This window comes from Lithobates pipiens, unplaced genomic scaffold (genome assembly GCF_037356315.1).
Source record: "Lithobates pipiens isolate NorthernLeopardFrog02 unplaced genomic scaffold, aLitPip1_a1.2 Scaffold_16, whole genome shotgun sequence".
Classification (NCBI taxonomy): Eukaryota; Metazoa; Chordata; class Amphibia; order Anura; family Ranidae; genus Lithobates; species Lithobates pipiens.
In genome coordinates this window covers 112,540,068-112,564,309 of record NW_027507748.1, presented here as the reverse complement: position 1 = coordinate 112,564,309, position 24,242 = coordinate 112,540,068, and the positions used below count along the sequence as shown (strand labels likewise).

At 41.1% G+C, this 24,242-nt stretch overlaps 1 protein-coding gene across 2 annotated transcripts in view; it reads right to left on the bottom strand.

Annotated features, from left to right (window-relative positions):
- Positions 1–24,242, bottom strand: part of LOC143981986 (uncharacterized) — a 100,191-nt gene that overhangs the window by 17,734 nt on the left and 58,215 nt on the right. For both annotated transcript variants that reach the window (XM_077480278.1, XM_077480280.1), the window contains 5 exons: positions 23,803–23,877; positions 18,084–18,223; positions 14,432–14,585; positions 8,519–8,594; positions 8,164–8,253 (listed from right to left, as the gene is read on the bottom strand). In XM_077480278.1, the coding sequence (XP_077336404.1) occupies positions 8,164–8,253; positions 8,519–8,594; positions 14,432–14,585; positions 18,084–18,223; positions 23,803–23,877 (535 nt within the window). The remainder of the gene's footprint in view (positions 1–8,163; positions 8,254–8,518; positions 8,595–14,431; positions 14,586–18,083; positions 18,224–23,802; positions 23,878–24,242) is intronic.

Sequence of the window (24,242 nt, the reverse complement as noted above, 5' to 3'; positions counted from 1 at the left end):
GTTCACAAGGGTGGCAATTCATGGGCACAGTGGCTGCATGTGATGGCCACAGTGAGGCTACAATTGAGGTTTTATTTGTTCAGAATTTTTCAGTTTGTTTGCGCCCCCCCCCCAAAAAAAAAAGTGGAGACCACTGTCATAGAGTATTAAAAGGCCTGAACACAAAATGAACATGACAAAGTATAAGCAGCAGCTGGCATTGAGGGTTGTTGAGTAAAGAGACTCTTTAAATCCTCCCCTCACCTAAAATAGTTATCTACAACGTAATAAACAAGGTTAAAATAAAGACTCTCAGTAAGTGAATCAAATTCCACTTCTCTCAACTTCTTTAGTTTTGGACCTGAGAAATGGAAAACAAAGCCTTGAAGGGTAATTGCTGCAAGTGTTCCCATATAGGAGAACACTGACCCTTCAAGGGCAGTCAGATACATTTCCATATTATTCTTTAGTAAGACCCCTTTCACACCACACCGCACATTGCGTCGGCGGTAAAACACCGCTATTTTTAGCGGCGTTTTACCGCCGGATTTGCAGCGGATTTGCGGCGCATTTCGGCCGCTAGCGGGGTGCTTTTACCCCCGCTAGCGGCCGCGAAAGGGTTAAAACTGCCGGCAATACGCTGCAATAGCGGCGTTTTGCCGGCGGCATTACAGCGCTGACCCATTGATTTCAATGGGCAACAGCGGTGGAGGAGCGGTAAACACATCGCTCCTTCACCGCTCCAAAGAAGCTGCTGGCAGGACTTTTTTTCTGACGCCCTGCCAGCGCACCGCTGTAGTGTGAAAGCCCTCGGGCTTTCACACTACATACAATGGTGCAGCTTCTTTAGGGCGGATTGCAGGCGCTATTTCTAACGCTATAGCGCCTGCAAAACGCCCTGGTGTGAAAGGGGTCTAATTATATCCATGGAAACCTAGCTGTAAGACCCCTTTCACACCAGGGCGTTTTGCAGGCGCTATAGCGTTAGAAATAGCGCCTGCAATCCGCCCTAAAGAAGCTGCACCATTGTATGTAGTGTGAAAGCCCGAGGGCTTTCACACTACAGCGGTGCGCTGGCAGGGCGTCAGAAAAAAGTCCTGCTAGTAGCTTCTTTGTAGCGGTGAAGGAGCGGTGTGTTTACCGCTCCTCCACTGCTGCTGCCCATTGAAATCAATGGGTCAGCGCTGTAATGCCGCCGGCAAAACGCCGCTATTGCGGCGTATTGCCGGCGGTTTTAACCCTTTCGCGGCCGCTAGCGGGGGGTAAAATCGCCCTGCTAGCGGCCGAAATGCGCCGCAAATCCGCTGCAAATCCGGCGGTAAAACGCCGCTAAAAATAGCGGTGTTTTACCGCCGACGCAATGTGCGGTGTGGTGTGAAAGGGGTCTAAGAAATCACGAAGCTGCTTTATAAAATACCAGAGTTTGGTCTGCCATTTCTACCTCATGTGGTAATGAATTTCACACCACACTTAGGACCTGAGTCAATGGGCAAATGCAGCTTGGCATTTGGTTTACATTTGGGATCAGTTTAAGACCCCTCTAAGATCATTCAGAGTTCACTGACAGGTGCATTTGACCTGCAATTGACTTCAATTTAACACCTTGCTGACTGCGTAACACATATGCCCACATACCACACATATGCCCACATACCACACAAATGCATCCCTGGCAGCTGAGGAGTTTCGCCATCAACTCTCGGTGTCTAGTTATGATCGGGAGGCAGCATTCACACCTGAGTGTAGAGTCTTTGAGCGATTTTCTGGCGTTTTTTCGCATGTTTTTTGGTGCGTTTTTGCACATTTGTATGCAGTTTTTTTGGGCTTTGGTGTTTTTTTTATTAGCCAATAAAGAAAACCAATATCTGTTACATCATTTGTTGCTAGGTATTTCAGCTTTTTTTAACGTTTCCATTAGCTTTTATTTTCTTCTTTTATTATTATTCATTTATTATAATGTTTTTTGGTTAGGGTAAGGGGTTCGAGTTCAGTTTAGGTTACGATTAGGAGTTGGGGTTAGGGTTATTTATTATTATTTTATTTATTTTTTATTTTATTTATTATTATATGAATAATAATAAATTAATAAATAAATGTAAAATAAATACACAAATAAATAAAAATCATAAATAAATTAACACTAAGTAACATTAAATAAATAATTAACCCTTAATTTTAACCCTTACCCATTAAAAAATAAAATCATAATTAATAACTAAATACCTTAAACCTAACACAAAAAGAATAATAATAATAATAATTATTATTATAATTATTATTATTAATAATGTATTTTTATTTTGTTCGAGTTTGGGTGTTTATTATTATTATTATTTTTTTTTTTTTAAATGTAGTGGCAGAAATGTACCCCTTATTTAATATGCGGACATATGAGCAATTTATACAAACTGGTGTCTAGAATCTCATTATTATTATATTATATTATTATTAATGTATTGTTTTGTTCAAGTTTGGGTGTTTATTATTAATATTTTTTTTTTTTATGTAGTGGCAGAAATGTACCCCTTATTTAATATGTGGACATATGAGCAATTATACAAACTGGTGTCCAGAATCTCATGGGAAGAAGGCTAAAGTAAAGCCAAGGGGGTAAGAAGTGTGTGTATTGGGGTGGGGGTAGTCAGTCTCGTTTTAACTGCTTCTGGACCGCCCACCACATATATACTGCGGCAGGGCAGCTCGGCTGCGCAGAATCACATAATTGTATGTGATTTTGTGCACGTAGTGCGGGGGGGGGGGGGGGGGGGGGTGCTGTGATAAGAAGCGGCCCACCGATTGTTCTGTGGGGAGAAGGAGCAGTGGTGTTCCTATGTATACAAGGCAAACAGCTGACCTGTCAGGGAGCAAAAGAGATCTTGTGCATTAGCTAAGCTGAAACACAATCTCTTTTTTCCTGCAGTGTATCTGTCCCCCACACAGTTAGAATGTACCACCCAGGCATACACTCAACCCCTTGATTGCCCCTGGTGTTAACCCCTTCCCTGCCAGTGTCATTTATACTGTGAAAGTGCATTTTTTAGCACTAATCACTGTCCCCAAAAAGTGTCACTTAGTGTCCAATTTGTCAATGTCACAGTCCCACTAAAAATCACTGATTTCTGCCATTACTAGTAAAACTAAAAATAAGAATGGCATAAAAATATCCCATAAATTGTAGACACAATACCTTTTGCACAAACCAATCAATATACCCTTATTGGGATTTTTTTTTACCAAAAATATGTAGCAAAAATATTTAGCAGAATACATATTGGTCTAAACTGATGAAGAAATTAGATGCTTTTTTTTGTTTCACAAAAAATTTTTATTGGGAATGTTTTATAGCAAAAAGTAAACAATATTGTTTTTTATTCAAAATTGACTTGTCTTTTTTTGTTTATAGCGCAAAAAATAAAAAACTGCACAGGTGATCAAATGCCACCAAAAGAAAGCTCTATTTGTGGGAAAAAAAGGACATCAATTTTATTTGGGTACAGCGTCACAGTTGTCAGTTAAAGCAACGCAGTGCCGTATCGCAAAATATGACCTGGTCAGGAAGTGGGTAAAACCTTCCAGAGCTGAAGTGGTTAAAAAGACTTAATAGGTCTAAAGCTCAGCCATTTACAGGCATATCCCACTTTTTAGTACACAATGGGGTTTATTTACTAAAGCTGGAAAGTGCAAAATCAGGCTCACTTCTGCATAGAAACCAATGAGCTTCCAGGTTTTATTACCAAATCTTAATTGAACAAACTGGGATTAGAAGCTGATTGGTTTCTATGCAGAAGTGAGCCTGATTTTGCACTTTCCAGCTTTAGTAAATAAACCCCATTGTGTACATAAAAGTGGGGTATGCCTGTAAATAGGTGACTATCCTTCCTTATGTTCCTTCATGTATGCAGTGCTAATCACATTCATATCTTTCTATGGCTTCATTGAGTCTCCTACTTTTCCACTGCGGTTATCGCTAAATGCTGTATCAGATAACAATAAGAAAGTCAAGCACTTATTTGTTTAGACAGCCTCTTAGGGATATTAAACTGTCCTAAAGATTTTGTAACATTTGATATTTAAACACAAGCTGACACCTGCTCAGAATTTTTATTAAACCACACTATGCATTATAATATTATTTTGACTTGCCTTTATTTAAAATACAATAAAACCTTGGTTTGTGAGCATTTTGCAAGACAAGCAAAATTTTTTAATAACTTTTGACTTTATATACAAGCAATATCTTGATATACAAGTAGCGACATTTCACAACTGAGTATAAAAGAGAAGAGAGACGCCTGTAAGTTCCGGTTCACACAACAGCAACCTGAAAGTCGGCACGACTTTGCCAGGCAACTTCAAGGCAATTTCAAGCAAACTTTGAGGCAACTTCAGGGAATTCCTTGGTAATCTTCCTGTGATGTCGGATCCAAATCACACCAATTAAGATAAGGATCCGACTTGGAGGAAACTTCCATTGAAATCTCTGGGTACAAGTCGGCTAGAAGTCACCTTTAAGTAGTACAGGAACCTTTTCTGAAGTCGGAGCGACTTCAGTAGTGTACATTAAGACAGCTCTCACTCACTTCAATGGAATTTCTTATATCCAGTGACTTGCGGCGACTTGAGGTCTGACAAATTCCCAAGTTGCTGTAGTGCGAACCGGCACTAAGTGTAGCAATATGTTTACGTTTAATGAAGGTAAAACATTTAGAAACATATTGCTACACTTAGCTGGGCCTCTCTTCTCTTTTATACTCTGTAGCTCCTGCTGGATTTTTCTTCTAATCCCCTTGTGAAGGCTTGCATTTGCGGATGGACATTTTATGGTTACACAACCTGGTCACATTGCTATAATCTTTTTTTATTGACTATAACCTGAAGGACCTATGAATAAATGGTTGTGGAAAAAATCATTTGAGTTTCCATTATTACTTATGGGGAAATTTGCTTTGATATACAAGTGCTTTGAATTACAAGCATGTTTCTGGAACGAATTATGCTCCCAATCCAAGGATTTAATGTATAACTAAAGGCAAAATGTTTTTTAGTTTCTGATAGAGTGGAGAGTGATAATAACACTTGTCAGGTTTTTATGCCCTTCTGTTTGTCTTGTTTACCATTATCGCCGATAGTGAAAGTAAAAGAAATTCTCAAATTTTGGGTTGTCCCCAGAATAATAATAGAGGAGAAGTCTACCAATGGGGACACTAGTTATGGTGACCCTGGTGACAACCAGGGATCCCCTTACTGTGGAGTTATTTACACTAACTTCCATCTTTAGCTATAGGACCGAAAGTAAGAGGGAACATCCCTCTATGCCCTCTAGTCGGTGTTGATGTGGTCTCAATACACAACCTGTATGCCCTTAAAGCATATTCCATCATCCAGTTTTCACCCAATGGCTGTGTATCTCTGCTTTAAACTGCCAGAAGGCAAATCGCATAACAACAGAAATGACAAATTGCCCAATAAGGAAGTTATACAACCTTATAAATAACTGTAAAAAAAAAAAAAAACCTGCATTCAGAATTCCAGTTTCTCCTTTTTCTATTAGCTGTTGTGTAATGATTGCCTCTGGCAAACACATGATTTATAGAGAATCAGGTGTGGTGTACTAAGGTGTATTAAATAACATTCTCATTTCCCCTTAAAGGTAATCTGTCACATGAGTCGATATCTGTCTTAATCACATCTTTGATCCGCCTATAGCTCTGGGCATTCTCTGACTCACCATGAAATAGAATTTATTCAGGTTCTGGAAGTAGAGGAATGGCTTTTGCTCAGATACATATTGGCTTAGGTTTCCTGTTGTGAAAGTACACCTGTCACCATAAGCTAATTAAACTAACAGCAGGACTGTATGAAAGCCCTCAACAGAGGCTTGCATGTACCATTAGATTTCTGCTTAAATGCCCAGAAGCCCCTAAACATGGGCAGTTCTGTTTTTTCTATGTAGGGTGTTTGTCCTCCCACGTCTTGCTTTAGGTCTCTCTGAGTGAAGGATGGCCTCACTGACCAATAGGGATGTAAGGAATGCAGGAGATATGCACAGGAAACTGTAGGTGTCTGTGATACATCCCAGTCTCTAGTTTTATTAGTTCATGGTGATAATTGGTTTAATTTTAAGTCAATCTGTGCTATGTTCTATGTTCTTTCCATGTAGGGCATAACTTGACTCCTCCATCCTTCCACTCCACTAGAGGTCTCGATGAATGAGGGATGGCCTGACTGACCAATAGAGAGATATGGAATGCTGGAGATATGTACAGGAACCTGTAGGTGCCCACTATACATGCATGTTCTTAGTATAATTAGGTTATAGTGATTGTAGCACACCCCATGCAGGAGCTGCTGGTGAATAGGGATCCCCCACCCTGCACAGCCAGGCACCCAGAATTTTCACAGCACTGTGGGAGTCAAGAAACAGTCCTTGCAGCTTTTTTTTCCTTTTGTTTTATTAGAGGTATTGAACTTGGATCGGGTTAATATTATGGGATGCCTACTTGACTGTAGCATAACTTTTCAGGAATGACTTCTGTGTAGTCTATTTACACGCTCCTCCAGCACACCACTTGTTTGAAGCACAAAATTCCCAGAGCCACCTGCCACACTGTTAGATGATCTGAAAATTGGGCTCAGTCAGAATTTAGCAAATAGCCTTTACAGGCAGGGACCGTGGGCCCATGGTTTTGTAGTAAAGCCCATCCGGCTGCAGCTGCCTCTTTCTCTAGCCCTCCTGGCTAGGTTTCCACAGTCCTCCCAGACTGACTCTGCATCCATCTCAGACTGCTCTCAAACAGTCCTCTCTGGCTGCCTCTCAGTCTTCCCCGACTGTATCACTCACCGGCCCACCTGGCTGTCTCCTCCTTGTAGATCTTCTGGACATGCTCACTGGCTCCTGCTATCCTCAAACCTGCTCCTGTGCCACTGGACAGGATTCCTCCTTGGGATATCAGAGGATACCTCCTGCACCCGGAGGTCAACCTCCCCACCCCCAGACTAGGGGGGTACTTTTAAGGGCCAGCTGACAGCCTTCTATCACTCCATCTCCAATTTCCACCTGAACTCAATTGCCCAACTGGGCAACCCATCTGTTGGGGATTGGTCAAGGCCCTCATGAATACTCCAGGCAGCTCCTCCTAACCTGAGTGATGGATGGCTGCTCTGACCAATGAGGAGGTATGGAATGCAGGAAATATGTATAGGAACCTGTAGGTGCATATACATCCCTATCGTTAGGTTGATCAATTTATGGTGATGACTGGTTTAATTTAAAGTCAATCTATGTATTTGTAGGGCAAAGCTGCAGGTTCACTTAAAGGGTAACTCCACCTTTTTTAGGGACAAATCGCAAATAAAAAACATGAATATAGCATATACAATTGCTACACAAGTTATATTGTAATTGAATGTTATTAAAAATTACCTTTCATTTTCAATCTGCAGCACTCTAGTTTTCTGAAAAATGCAATGCAATATGGCTACCTGGAAGTGTTCTGTACACAGATGGTGTACAGAATGCTACCCAGATATGCTACCCAAAGAGAGTGATAATGCAGCACGCTGTGGTGAACAGTGGGTGTGGCCAAACTGCTCTTGCTGACATCGTCTCTCCGCACCCCCTTGATATCAAACCTGCCCACAGATAGTGGCCTGCAGCTCCCAGGCAGGAGCAGATTTTTGTGTAACGATCTCAGATACTTGGGGAGCCACAGACCAGTCTGAATAATGTATCCAGGTTTCAAGCAGATTAAAACCCGGACACAAGATTCAAAACCCGGACTGTATGGGTGAATCTTGGACAGGTGGCAACCCTACCTGTGATAGTGCTGAATGGTGCGCCATTGTCATGGAGAAAACACATTCTCCTACATATGTGGAAGTACCTGGTATTTCCTTCAGCTCCTGCCACTGTTTGCACCAACAGGGGAGTGAAAGAAAGGTGAGTAAATGTTGCTGGAGAGGGGTGGGGATTAAAGTAAATGCTTTTTTTGTTTGCCTTGAAAGGGCAAAAGAAATGTTTGCTTTAGTTGCAGTGAAGGCTTTGCGCATTAAACCAGAGATTTGCTTGAAACAACTCTACCTTCCCTCATAATCATTCTGTTGATTTAATTCAAATGCATTAATTTGAATTATCTTTCTGTCAGTAGCTCTTTTGATTTACTTTTTAATATAAATGTTTTTCACCTTCTTTGCTCTTCTTCATGCTGACGTCTTATCCGTTCTTCTATGTGCTCCTTCTCTGCAGCTTGTCTTCTCAGTAATTCCCGTTCTTCTCTGCAATTTCACAAATAGTGAGAGACACAAAGTCAACAGCAATGACATTTATATGACTAATAGGCTGACTTATTGTTCAACCTTCATGTCTTTTGCCGGGCTCCATCTTATGTATACTGATAACAAGGCTTAGATTATTTTATTTTCAGAAAACTTTCTTTATAGCTTTTCCTGTTTTTATTCTGAACACTTTAATGGAGGCATTTCACTGTGTAGATAAAATTTCATTAGCTTCAGACACTTGGCTGCAGAAAATTTAATTTACCTCGCTTTTCGACGATCTTGTGGCCTTGTCCTTAAAGGTGCCGTCACTTTTGAAGTATAATTCCACTGTGAAGCAGCTAAAAAAAAAAAAAAAAGAAAATATCTATTCATGCATAGATCCAGGATTACAAAGTGCGCACAATCTTAGCTGTAAACTGTATATAACTAGGGTGACCACATTTCCAAACTACCATTCAGGGACACCCCCCTCCTTCCCAAAAATCAGCTTGTACTGTAACATCGCCGCTTTACTCACTGACATTACTTCTCCTAGCCAACCGAGACCCATTCTACCTTGTTCCAATGCTGGCCCTACACTGCCCTGCATTGATTAGGCGAGATTTATTATTTTTCCAATCACAAGCAGGGGGTGGAGCCTGCGCTTTTCCAGACATGACAAGTACTGTCAGTGAGTAAAGTGGCAATGTGGCAGCCTTTTTTGGGGCATCAGATCGGTCCGGGGGGGCTGGGGGGCTGTGTCACTTTCATTCTGAGACACTGTATTGTCCTGAAATGAAGGTGCCCAGGACAGTCCTGCATTTTGCAGGTCTGTCCTGGGCAATCTGGGACATGTGGTCACTATACATATAGATGAATATAGCCTGTATTTCATGTTAGTGGTTATGCTACTTGTAGATCAAGGATCCTCCAAGTATGTCCCGCCAGCTGTTGTGGAACTACACATCCCATGAGGCATTGTAAAACTCTGACATTCACAGACATGACTAGGCATGATGGGAATTGTAGTTCCTGAAAAAATTTTGTGATGTCATTTAATTTGTGGGTTTATGTATATTCTTTCTTTGATAGAAGGCGGTGTATGCCATGCATGACCAGCATCCCTTGAGGAAGCCCGTTCAAGGGGCGAAACATGCTAGGAATGCCATCATTTCTTGCTGTGTTCGAGATGTTAAAATAATTAGCATTAGCCATATTCTGTACCTTACGCTTTTTTCATTTGTTCTTTGGAATAAATAAATTTTTATTCTATCTCTTTAATAAAGGAATATTTTTTATATATTTGATATTTTTCCTAATTGATTCTGCACCTATAAAGTCCCGTTTCAATGTTTTTCTACCCAACTGGAGGACCATAGTTTGAAGACTACTGTTGTAGACAGTATATGACCTGCATTTCCTGGTTGTGGTTATGCTACTTGAATACAGAGCCTTGCAAAAGTATTCACCCCCTTGGCATTTTTTGTGTTTTGTTGCCTCATAACCTGGAATTAACATGGATTGTTTGAGGATTTGCATCATTTAATTTATAGAACATGCCCACAACTTTGAAGATGTTTTTTTTTATTGTGAAGCCAACAACAAAATAACAGAAAAATGTGCATAACTATTCACCCCCCTAAAGTCAATACTTTGTAGAGCCACCTTTTGCGGCTATCACAGCTCCATGTCGCTTTGAATAAGTCTCTATGAGGATGCCACATCTTACCACTGGGATTTTTGCCCATTCCTCCTTGCAAAACTGCTCCAGCTCCTTCAAGTTGGATGGTTTGTGCTTGTGAACAGCAATCTTTAAGTCTGGCCACAGATTTTCTATTGGGTTGAGGTCTGGGCTTTGACTGGGCCATTCCAACACATTTACATGTTTCCCCTTAAACCACTCAAGTGTTGCTTTAGCAGTGTGTTTGGGGTCATTGTCCTGCTGGAAGGTGAACCTCCGTCCTAGCCTCAAATCACACACAGAGTGGTACAGGTTTTTCTAAAGAATATCCTTGTATTTAGCACCATCCATCTTTCTCTCAACTCTGACAAGTTTCCCTGTCCCGACCGCTGAAAAACATCCCCACAGCATGATGCTGCCTCGATGCTGGTGTTCTTTGGGTCATGTGATTCGTTGGGTTTGCGCCAGACATCGCGTTTTCTTTGATGGCCAAAAAGTTAAATTTTTGTCTCATCAGACCAGAGAACCTTCCACCATACATTTTGGGTGTCTCCCACATGCCTTTTTCGCAAACTTAAAATGTGCCATTTTGTTTTTTGCTGAAAATAATGGCTTTCTTCTGGCCACTCTGCCATAAAGCCCAACTCTGTGGCGTGTATGGCTTATTTTCATCTTACCTACAGATACTCCAGTTTCTGCTGTGGAACTCTGCAACTCCTCCGGGGTTACCTTCGGTCTCTGCGCTGCCTCTCTGATTAATGCCCTCCTTGCCCGGTCCGTGAATTTTGGTGTGAGGTCATCTCTTGGCAGGTTTACTGGTGTGCACTGTTCTTTCCATTTGGTTATGATAGATTTGATGGTGCTCCTAGGGATCATCAAAGATTTGGATATTTTTTTTTATAACCTAACCCTGACTTGTACTTCTCAACAACATTGTCTCTTTTTTGAGAGTTCCTTGGTCTTCCTGGCAGTGTATGGTTAGTGGTGCCTCTTGCTTAGGTGTTGCAGCCTCTGGGGCCTTTCAAAAAGGTGTGTATATGTAATGACAGATCATGTGACACTTAGATTACACACAGGTAGACATCATTTCACTAATTATGTGACTCCTGAAGGTAATTGGTTGCACCAGAGATTTTTATGGGCTTCATAGCAAAGGGGGTGAATACATACGCACATGCCAAGTATCATTTTTTTTATTTCTGAAAAATAGTTTTATGCATATATTTTTCTAATTTTACTTCACCAACTTAGACTATTGTGTTCTGATCCATCACATATAATTAAGATTAAAAAAACATTGAACTAAAGGCTGTAATGTAACAAAATAGGTAAAAAGCCAAGGGGGGTGAATACTTTTGCAAGGCACTGCATGACCTGTATTTGCTGTTGGTGCTTATCCTAGCTGTATACAGTATAAAAGGTGTTTTTGCAGTTGCTGTTTATCTACATAATATATAACTTTTATTTGCTGTTGGTGGTTATTCTTACTGTATACAGTACATAACCTATATTTGCTGTTTGTGGTTACCCTAGTTGCATAAACCTATAACATGTATTTACAGTTGGTGGTTATCCTAGCTGTACTGCTGTATACACTTATAAGTTTTACTGGTGGTCATCGGAGTTTACTTTATAACTCAACTCCAGCCAAAGCAGGGAGAAGTAGGGAAAGCTAGGGCTGTCAAATGTTTATGCTGCCTGTGGCCTCAATAAGGAGAAGTCCCTTTACTTCCTATTTGTTGGGTGTCAGGCAGCACAAGAAGCGAAGACAGATAAAAATAAAAATAATAATTTTATATTATTTTTGAATTATAGGAGGAAACATTGCTTTTGGAGTAGGGCTGAAACAACTAATCGATCAATCGACAACTAATCGATTATGAAATTAATCGATTACTATTTCCATAATCGATTAATTGGGCAGTAACATAATGGGGTTAAAAAAATAAATGAAATGAGCCCTTTATAGTACAAAAATATAATCACTACTGTAAATATTACTTTCACTGTTCTACAGTAAAAAAAATGAACCCCTTCCAGTAGTGATTATCTGCTTTTTTTGTACTATAAAGGGCTAATTTTAGTCTTTTTAACCCCATTATGTTACTAAACGTCTCAGGCCTGGTTCACATCTATATGTTTATTGGTGATTTTTGCAGAAACACACTACAGTTCATTTACAGGGTTTCCTATGGGACACGTTTATATCTGTGCTTTTTTTCAGCCACTGCGTATTTGGAGAGGGTCAGGGACTTTTAACGCAAAATGGTGCTTTTTTGTTTAAATATACTTCAATGGAGAAGCTGCAGAAAAGAATGTAATGCATTTACAAATTGCAGTAAAATCACATGCGCAAAAATCAAAACGCACAGCAAAAAGCACTGCAGAAACAGATCAAAAGCAAAAACTGCATAGGTGTGTACCGAGCCTTATGCTGGCCACACGGATCAATTTTCAGGTGAGAATATTCAGATGAAAAATCTTTGTACATTCGCTGAATGAAAGGATGTTGTTTGAAATTATCACTTTATTTCTGAACAAAAACCACATACACTGTCTGAAAATTCTTTTGACCAAGGAGTTTTCTATTATTTCCAAATTTTCCCATCACTGTGGTTGAAAATGAACATCAATTTGACCCACTTTTTTTTTAAGGTTATTAACCAATTAATCTAAACAATAACCGGCCAACTAATCGATTATGAAAATAATCGTTAGTTGCAGCGCTATTTTGGAGTATTTAAAAAACGCTGTATGTACACATTAATGCAGTATTAACCCAAAAGCAAATATTTCAATTGGGAGAAAATGCTTAATTTACAAGCTGAGGTCCACAGGCTTGGACCATAAGGTTTGTGCTTGGGTAAAAAACTGGTTACAGGGAGGCCCTTGTCCCCATCAACCGTGCTTTGGCTACCCCAAAGCACCCTCCCCATGTTGAGGGCATGTGGCCTGGTACGGTTCGGGGGGGTGCTCTCTCGTCCCCCCTCTTTTCCTGCGGCCTGCCAGGTTGCTTGGATAAAGGTCTGGTATGGATTTTTGGGGGACCCCCACGCCATTTTTTTTACATTTTGGAACGGGGTTTCCCTTAAAATCCATACCAGACCTGAAGGGTCTGGTATGGATTTTGAGGGGGACCCCCACGCCACTTTTTTTACATTTTGGTGCGGGGTTCCCCTTAATATGCATACCAGACCCGAAGGGCCTGGTATGGAATTTGGGGGGAACACTGCACTCTCTCGCCCCCCCTCTTTTCCTGCGGCCTGCCAGGTTGCGTGCTCGGATAAGGGTCTGGTATGGATTTTTGGGGATTTGTGCCATTAAACAGTGACTCCCGCACGCCGTGTCCTGTCACTAGGCAGAATGGGGAGATGCTGTGTTTACATCGGCATCTCCCCATTCTTCAGCTCCGTGAGACGATCGCGGGCAACCCAGCGGACATCTAGTCCGTATTCGTACGAACTTTAGAACCCTATTAAAGTCTATGGGACTCAAACGTTCGAAATCAAAAGTGCTCATTTTAAAGGCTAATATGCAAGATATGCAACATCAGCAATAAGGGGTATCTTCAGGTGTATACTTTGCTGGAGGCACACAACACCCACTTTAACTCCTGCAGATGGCTGTATTAGAGAACACCAGCAATAAAGGGTAGATACAGGTGTATACTGTGCTGTGCTGGAGGCACACAACACCCACTAACTCCTGCAAATGCCTGTATTAGAGAACACCAGCATAAAAGGGTAGATACAGGTGTATACTGTGCTGGAGGCACACAACACCCACTAACTCCTGCAGATGCCTGTATTAGAGAACACCAGCAAAAAAGGGTAGCTACAGGTGTATACTGTGCTGGAGGCACACAACACCCACTTTAACTCCTGCAGATGCCTGTATTAGAGAACACCAGCAAAAAAGGGTAGCTACAGGTGTATACTGTGCTGGAGGCACACAACACCCACTTTAACTCCTGCAGATGCCTGAGAAAAAAAAACACACTGTCCCTGCCTATCTTGCTCTTTCCCTGCACGCCGGAACACACTACACAAGGCCACCGCGCTGGCGGCCTTATATAGTGTAGGGCGTTTACTAAACCCCCTGAGCTATAATTGGCTACAGGCATCCTGCCTGTGGCCAATTATGGCTCTCCTCACTGCCGGCGCTGTGATTGGCCAAGCATGCGGGGTCACAGTGCATGCTTGGCCAATCATGAGCCAGCAATGCACTGCGATGGCGTAGTGCATTGTGGGGCATTCGTGCCACGCGAATTTGGTGCGAACAGTCCACAAAGTTCTGAATTCACCGAACAGACGAACGGCCGATGTTCGAGTCGAACATGCGTCGAACACCGAGCTCATCACTACTGCCGACGTATTTCTACAGGAGCCGGTCCTTAAGTGGTTAAGCTATACATATATTTAAATTTAAATTTTGTATGTTTTTTCTGTATTTTTACTCTTCATAGACCTTAAAAGTTTGGCAGGAATATAACTCAGGTGTTCTCTGTCTGTGTACCTTGTGTTGGATCATGTACTGGAATCTGGCTTTTCCCTCCTTGGTTTAGTGCATTGAAGAGATCCTGGTAAAAATGTTTATTTATCACCATCTGAAAATCTTGAACAGATAAGGCTGGTCCATTGGCTTTAAGTGCTGCCTCTATTTCACTGTGCTGGAATATAGAACAAAAATATTCTGACTGATTAAATGACATGTCAGAGAAACCCATTTAATGCAGTACTACAGAATGCAGGCATACACAAGGATCATAATCATCTCTTGATTGTGTTATTATAATACTACTGCAGTATGGATACCATTAGTACTCATGTACTATATACAGTTGTTCTCATAAGTTTACATACCCTGGCAGAATTTTTGATTTCTTGGCCATTTTTCAGAGAATATGAATGATAACACAAAGGGGGTTATTTACTAAAGGAAAATCCACTTTGCACTGCAAGGGCACTTGAAAGTAAAGTTGCTGTAGATCCGAGGGGGACATGCAAGAAAAATAAAAAACAGCATTTTAGCTTGCACATGATTGGATGATAAATTCAGCAGAGCTTCCCCTCATTTCAGATCTACCCCCCAGAATTACAGTGACTGCACTTTCAATAGCACTTGCAGTGCAAAGTGGAGTTGCCTTTTGTAAATAACCCCCAAAAACGTTTCTTTCACTCATGGTTAGTGTTTGGCTGAAGCCATTTAATATCAATCAACTGTGTTTACTCTTATTAAATCATAATGGCAACAGAAACTACCCAAATGACCCTGATCAAAAGTTTACATACCCCAGTTCTTAATACCGTTAAAAATAATATTGCATTGGTGATGGACTATAGTATTCAACATGAACAGATTAAGAGAATATGTAAGAAATATTGGAACATTATAAGTAAGAGCAGACATTTGGGAACAATTCTGCCAGAGAAACCTAAATTCACACATGGAAGAGCACCAACTTTAAGAGATTGTATTGCTAAAAATGTGCTTGACCTTCCATCCAGAAACAATTTTTCCTCAGGAAATGCATTAAATTAGTTGTAAAGCTTTGATATTTATTGATTTTATTTATTTATTTTAGTTACTTATATAGCGCCATCAATTTACGCAGCACTTTTACATATACATTGTACATTCACATCAGTCCCTACCCTCAAGGAGCTTACAATCTAAGGTCCCTAACTCACATTCATACATACTTAGGACAATTTAGACAGGATCCAATTAACCACTTCCCACCCGGCCAATGCATATATACGGCCGGGTGGGAGCCGTCTACTCCTGATAGGCCGTTCAGGAACGTCCTTCAGGAGTAGCGGGATCGCGCGCGCGCGCGCTCGGGCAGCGGCGCGATCCCGATGTGCTTGTGTCACCCGGACACGGCACATCTCAGATCGGCAGGAGGGCTCTGTGATTGGCCCTCCTGATCACATGACGGCCGTATCCAATCACGGCCGTCATGTGATGTAAACAAACAGCCGGTTGCTAGGCAATCGGCTCTCCTCTCCTCACACGGAAGTCACCGCTGAGGAGAGGAGAGCAGAACGCTGCAGCCGGCTGATGATCAGTGAGTATGGGCTGCTTTTTACAGCTTTTTACTCACTGATCATCAGTGTAGTGTAAACACACAACACACCACACAGTACAAACACAGTCCCCACATATGTCCCCAAAACACACATGTCCCCAAAACATACATGTCCCCAAATAATAAAAACACATGTCCCTAATAATAAAAACATGTCCCCCACATATGTCCCACTAAAATCACATGTCCCAATGATTATCTGCACACATATGTACGTGATCACCTGCACACATATGTACATGATCATTTGCGTACATATGTCCGTGATCACACAAACCAATTATTATACACTTAACGGAATTTTTTTTACCAAAAACATGTAGCAGAATACATTTTGGCTTAAATTTATGACAAAATTTGATTTTATTGGATTTCTTTTCAAATAGAAAAAAGAAAATATAGTTTTTTTTCCAAATTTCCGCTATTTTTGCGCTTATATCGCAAAAAAAAAAAACGGAGTCGTGAATAAATAACACCAAAATAAAGCTCTATTTGTGCGAACAAAATGATAACAATTTCATTTGGGTACAGTGTAGCATGACCGCGCAATTGTCACTGAAAGCGCTAGAGCGCTGAAAGCTGAAAATTGGGCTGGGAAGGAAGGGGGTGAAAGTGCCCTGTATTGTAGTGGTTAACCTACCAGCATGTCTTTGGAGTGTGGGAGGAAACTGGAGTACCTGGAGGAAACCCACACAGGCACAGGGAGAACATGCAAGCTCCAGGCAGGTAGTGTCATGGTTGAGATTTGAACCAGTGACCCTTCTTACTGCTAGGTGAGAGTCCTATCCACTACACCACTGTGCCACCCAGATATATTTTTTTTAATGGAAATAAAAAAACATGCCTATATTTACTTGCTTTGTGAAATCGCTTTGCACAGAGCAGCCCTGATCCACTTTTTCCGGGGTCCTGCTCTTCAATGGATGCCCTCACAGAAAGCCCTTTTCCCTGGGGGCACCCATCCGGGGCTCGCTCTTGAATCCCGCTGCTGCGCCCATTGACACAGACAGTGGGGCTCAGCCCCACCCCCCGTGTCACAGGATTTGATTGCCAGCAGTGGGAGCCATTGGCTCCTGCTGCTATCAATCTCTCCAATGAAGAGAGAGACAGCGGCTGGAGCCACTGAGCTTGTGCACATTGCTGAAACGGATCAGGTTTAAGTAAGAAAAAGGGGGGACCGGGGGGGGGGGGGGTGCAGTACAGAACGTTTTTTACCTTAAAGGATAAGTTCACCTTTTCAGAAAAAAATTATAAATGCACATTTTTTTGCAGGTAAAAAAATGTGCATTTATTATTTTTGTTGCAGGAGCCTGTAAAGCATTGCACCAGTGATCAGCAGATCGCTGATATTATGGAGGTCTCCTGCAGACCTATCAGTGTATTTGCTTCGAAGCTGATACACGCTGACAGGAAAAATGACTGAACTAACACAGGAGTACCTTGTAGTTTTCCATTCACAGAATGCTGTGAATGAGTGACACGGTCGAGTGGGGTGAGCCCCATATGGCCACATTTAAAGAAAAATGTTGACAGCTAGTGGGTGGTGAAGAACCCCCGCTAGCTGGCACAGCGAGGATCAGGGAGGTACAGGGGCCGGTGCATTCATAACATGTTACATGTTACACCCCGAATATAGGTGTAACACGTAACATGTTAAGAAAGGTGAACTTATCTTTTAATGAATAGAATGCATTAAGGTGAAAAACCTTGAGGCTTTAGAACCACTTTTAGGTAAAAAATGTCTAGCCTTTAGAACCACTTTAAAGGGGCAACAAATTAACCCCTGCCTACAAACTTAGGCAACCCCAGATAGAACATGCAAACTGTAGATGCAGAGCAGAAATGCTAACCAATAAGCTGCTGTGCTGCCCATTTAACACATAATGGAACAGATAGATGGGAATTAAGCACTGCAGAGAGGCAGACAGGCTTTTACACCACTGGTTAGTACCCACTGATCTATGTTTTATCGACAGCTTGTTGTTTGTAGCTTTATGGAAAATACTACTATTCTACTTAAACAGAACACAGTGTTATACAAGTTATGAAATCCTGCAGTTTTGTGGTAGTACTTACAGAGCTGCACCCAATGAGATGACTTTGAAGAAGCAGGAGAAAGGTCAATCCAAAACCTGGCAGGCAGTTATAACTTGGTTCATCCAGTCCAAGAATGTACTGGTCCCACATGTACAGCAAGGTATTCATGTCCAGATAACCTGTAGTAATTTAAGGTGTTGGCTCAAAAATATAGTATGAGTTATTAGGTATTGCTTAATTAGTTATTAGGCATTTGCATGCTCAAAAACATATAAAAAGTTTTTTCTTTTTTTCTTTTTAGGAATGCATTATAAATAAAATGGACATATGTGAATAAAGTAAATGGATTCACTGTCTGTGTGTAATATAATGTATGCATTGCTGGTATTTGCCCCTGGAGTTTAAGGTAATGGCAAGGATAGGTAGAGCAGGAGCAGTGTAATGTAATACCCTTACTTACAATTTTCATTTTTACAGCAACAATCTTTTTTTTGTCTTTGGATGAATACATAAAGAGCCTTTCATTTAGAAGTGTGTTTCACATTATAATATTAAAGTGGTTGTAAACCCTTACAACCAACTTTGACCTACAGGTAAGCCTAGATTAAGGCTTACCTGTAGGTCCAAGAAATATCTCCTAAACCGAAAGACAGCGCGCCGCGGTCAACAGCGATATGCCACGAGTGGCGGCTCCCATGCGCGGGAGTGACGTCATCGCGGCTTCGCCGAATGACAGCAGCGGAGCGGCAAGACCCACCGAGAAGATGGATGCGCCGTACTACAGGGGACAGCGGTGACTTCGCTGGCTCCTGTGTCAGGTAAATGACACATAATGGACTACTATGCGATGCATAGTAGCCCATTATGCTTTACCTTTGCAGGGAATGAAAGAGGAAGTAAACCCATCAGGGTTTACTTCCTCTTTAACGTTTGCATATGCATAGAAATCCATAGATGCACTCAGTAGCTACAGGTTACATTTTAGATGATATACAGTGCCTTGAAAAAGTATTCACACCCCTTGAAATTTTCCAAATTTTTTCAAGTTACAACTAAAAACGTAACTGTATTTCATTGGCATTTTATGTGATAGACCAACACAAAGTGGCACATAATTGTGAAGTGGAAGGAAAATAAATGGTTTTCAAAATTTTTTGCAAATAAATATGTCAAAAGTGTGGCGTGCATTTTTATTCAGCTGCCCTGAGTCAATACTTTGTAGAACCACCTTTCGGGACAATTACAGCTTCAAGTCTTTTTGGGTATGTCTCTACCAGCTTTGCACATCTAGAGAGTGACATTTTTGCCTATTCTTATTTGCAAAATAGCTCAAGCTCTGTCAGATTGGATGGAGAGCAACTGTGAACAGCAATTTTCAAGTCTTGCCACAGATTCTCAATGGATTTAAGTCTGGAATTTGACTGGGCCATTATAACACATGAATATGCTTTGATCTAAACCATTCCATTGTAGCTCTGGCTGTATATTTAGGGTCGTTGTCCTGCTGGAAGGTGAACCTCCACCCCAGTCTGAAGAATTCTGTCCAGCTCCCATGTCCCTGCTGAAGAAAAGCATCCCCACAACATGATGTTGCCACCACCATATTTCACGGTGGGGATGGTGTGTTCACAGTGATGTGCAGTGTTAGTTTTCTGCCACACATAGCGTTTTGCTTTTAGGCCAAAAAGTTCAATTTTGGTCTCATCTGACTAGAACACCTTCTTCCACATGTTTGCTCTGTCCCCCACATTGCTTCTCGCAAACTGCAAACAGGACTTCTTATGGCTTTCTTTCAACGATGGCTTTCTTTTTTGCCACTCTTCCAGAAAGGCCAGATTTGTGGGGTGCACAACTAATAGTTGTCCTGTGGACAGATTCTCCCACCTGAGCTGTGGATCATTGCAGCTCCCCAAAGAGTTACCAGGAGCCTCTTGGCTGCTTCTCTTAATAATACTCTACATGCCGGCCTGTAATTTTAGGCAGACTGCCATGTCTTAGCAGGTTTGCAGTTGCACCATACTCTTTCCATTTTCGGATGATGGATTGAACAGTGCTCCATGAGATGTTCAAAGCTTGGGATATGTTTTTATAACCTAACCCTGCTTTAAACTTCTCCACAACTTTATCCCTGACCTGTTTGGTGTGTTCCTTGGCCCTCATGATGCTGTTTGTTCACTAAGGTTCTCTAACAAACCTCTGAGGGCTTCAAAAAAAAAGTTGTATTTATACTGAGAATAAATTACACACAGGTGGACTCTATTTGCTAATTAGGTGACTTCTGAAGGAAATTGGTTCCACTTGATTTTAGTTTGGGGTATCAGAGTAAAGGGGCCTGAATACAAATGCACACCATTTTCAGAAATTTTCAGATATTTATTTGTATTCTATTTGTAAATCATTTTGAAAACCATTTATCATTTTCCTTCCACTTTACAATTATGTGCCACTTTGTGTTGGTTTATCACATAAAATCCCAATAAAATACATTTACGTTTTTGGTTGTAACATGACAAAATGAGGAAAATTTCAAGGGGTGTGAATATTTTTTCAAGAAACTGTATGATTTGTGATCTATAGGGGAAATACATTATAAGGAAAGTGGAAAATATTTTTTTGTCAGTACTACAGTATGTAATGTCCACTCTGTGTAGAGTCCTCCTAAGTCCAAGTAGCAAAAGCCCAAAGAAGCCTAGGTATACCGTACAGAGGCCCCATAGTATAAGCAAGGGCATCTTTGATTCTGTCCAGGTCTTGATAGCTGCCAAGATATCATATTGCTGATAATGATATCCTCATCCCCTAGTAGATTTTTTAAATATTGATACATGAAAAATGCAGTCCATGCATGGATTGTGCACGTTTTATCTATTGCCCTCCTTCATATTGTTTTATCCCCTGAGCGGCCTGTCCATACCTTCCTCTGTTTCCTGTCCTTTAGCTCCCCTTCCTCCTTTTTGTTTTCAATTTTTTTTTCCTGTTTTCTCTTTTCCTTTTTTTTCTCCTCTCTTTTAGTCCTAATTGCCCTGCATTGACTGTGTAGTAGACACTCTGCAACATTGTTTCAGTGAGACTGCTTCCCTCTAGTGCCAGCTAAGACTCTGTGTCTTCACATCCTGCCAGCGCAGTGTTTACCACGAGGGAGCAAAGCATACAGGGAATTGTAGTCGCAGGACTTAAGTTTCACATTCAGATTGAACTGTATAGAACTACTAGAGCCAGCATGCTCTGCAGGAAAATAATCCAAAGACTCCATCTTGCTGATCTGAGGGAATTCAGACTCCACGAGGCAGAGGAAGAGATTAGACCTGGGGGAGAGGGTCTGCCTCCCCGGTCCACCTCATGATTTCAGGCATCCACTGCCAGTCAGGACATCCAGCCTGAGAGAGGGGGATCCCTGGTGCAAATCCAGATGCACCTGCACCGACAGTGTCAAGCATTCCGGTGTGAGGTGACCAGTTGGGTCACTAGAAAAGCCTGCCTGTTCTAGGACATTTGTTTGGGCCTTGACCACAGGTTTGGGTGAGAGGGCTTTTGGCCATTTTCAGGAAACAAGGACACTGCACTTAGATAGCGTTGTATGGGCACTGTATACAGACATCATTAGTCATCTTGCTGACACCTGTAGTGCTACAGGACACAAGGCCTTTTAGATACAGAGACACTATATACAGACACCATTGTCCTTTCACCTTGCTGAGGAAGATGCTGCATTCTTTACTTGATAATCTGGACCAGTTGTGTTGTTTGGCCCTGCTATTCAGGAGTTTAAGTGCACCAACGAGAGTGGCTTGCTGAAGAGACAAAGCCTCGTCTTTCTTTAAAGCGACTGAAAATACTAGTTCCTTATAGGCCCAGTTTATCTGGGAAGCTAAGCCATTAAATATTGATTTGAATACAGTGTTTGTTGTTGGGCCTATGGTGTCAGGAGACAGAAGAGAGAGGTCTGACATAAAGAGGGTCAGTCTTCTGCTCTCCTCCTACTGGGACTCATAGAGCCAGATCTAAGTGGAAGTAACCAAATCAGAAATAAATTGTCATACTGTGATATATTTGCCATTTAAGTGTGCCTCTGCTCTTGGGACATTCTCAGGTTTGTAATCCCCTGAAAGCAGCCTGAATATAGTATTGAGCTATATTGCTCTTAATCTCAGTTATTGATCTTCAGTTGATTACTTGAATATATATATATATATATATATATATATATATATATATATACATATATATATATATATATTATTACTGTCTGTTGCTTTTCCACAGAAATATTGCAGTAAAGACAATTTCTGTGTTTTATCATAATGTGTGTGTTTCTCATTGGTCATTGCACTCACACTATTACCAGTTTTGCCAAGAACGGCAGAGACTGTTATTGGAGTTGGGAGGCAGAGTACGCAACAAACATACTTAAAGCAGAGTTCTACCCAAAAATGGAACTTCCGCTTTAAGTGCTGGTGACCCCCTGACATGCCACATTTGGCATGTAATTTTTTTGGGGGGAGCGAGTACCTTGTTTTTACAGGTACCTGGCTCCCACTTCCTCCCCTGGCGCTGCGGTGCCAGGAGGAAGATCACCTCCCCCCCCCAAATTCCCTGCAATCTTCTGGGACATGTCCCAGAAGATTGCCCGGCCATTCACAGCATGGTTTACGAATGCGCAGTGCGTGCCCGGCTGTGAAGGCACTGCCAGGCACTCACAGTTACAATGCTGATGCCGCGGAGAGGAGTGGGAGAGGAGTGGGGCTTTGTACGCCCGAGTCGCTGGACCGCGGGCAGGTGAGTATCTGATTATTAAAAGTCAGCAGCTTTTTGTAGCTTCTGACTTTTACATGGGTGGAACTCTGCTTTAAGTGGCTCCTGCAGGGGTAGCGCAAAAACTGGCTTTGTAACTTGTCCACATGTGTCCTTCTGTAGGGTCAGTTCTGTTTTCCAATCTTTATATCTAACATGGGCATTAGAAAGGTCTTTCTATGTTATCAATATATTGTTTATTCCATCTGTATGTAATCCTTGCTCTATATTTTTTCTTTCCTCCTTTGTTTTTTTCTCTCATTTATATGTGGTATTACATGTGACCTTCCCGTGCTTCAGTAAATTATATGATTCCTCCTTTCTGCTGCAATAGGTTGGACTTGACATTTGTTTAGTTAGATTATTGTCTTTATTCCTTACTATGTATCAATGGAAATTTTCAATAAAATCAGTTTGTACACCACAGAAAATGTTCAATACATAAAGGTAACCTGTTTCTCAAAGTAGGCTCAGGGATGAGAGAGATTTTCCTTCTGGGGTCAAGAATAGTGTTGCAGACCCAAACGAAGATCAGCCATGCTTCAGTCCACTGCTACACAGAGGTCTCAGCATTATCTGTCTTGATTTATTATTTTAAATGATTTCAATTATTTGTTTAGGCGTCAGCAGAGTTTGTCAGAGAATTATAGTTAAAATAATGTATATGACTGATCAGGAACAACTTTAAATTGCCTATAAAACACTGCGTTGTTGGTTATTGATTTAAACTAAAACAGTTCTTAGTAGTAGAATTCAATTTTTTGATCTAATTTAGAGGACCTAAGTGGTTTAAAAAGATTTTCTATAAGGTCTAACCACATACAATAATACCCCTGTCTATAACATGTGAAATCTCAACTACTTTGTTCATTAGAAGATGTGGTCTCTGTTCTGAAGTTAGGATAACACATGATTGAGGCTGAAATCTATTTTGGCTTTTATCAATAGGATATTGATGGCTTCATACCGACAAAGAAGACTTGGAAGACAGGCTGTAATATCCTTTTCATCGCAAGTGTCAAGGCATATTCTGGATCCTCAGCTGTATCACACAGAATAAAAACATAATTACATTCAATGATAGTTTAACAGGTTGTCTGTTATGAGTGATTGATGCACAGAGAGCAACCAAACCTAAGAATATATATTGCTTGGATTGCTGAAAAAAATGAATTTATATTATACCATGTAAGAACAACTATCCAAGAAATTAGAGTTTAGACAATGGAAGCTTGCAAAAAAAAAAAAAAAAAAAAAGAGAAAATGATATCAATACATCTAATATGATCTTGAATCCTTTATTATGTAACAACTCATGGACAGATAAAAAATAAAAAAACAGCTCCAAAAAAAACCAAACAGCGCTTTCATATATAATTTAAGCATTTTTGAGATGTAGCGATCATG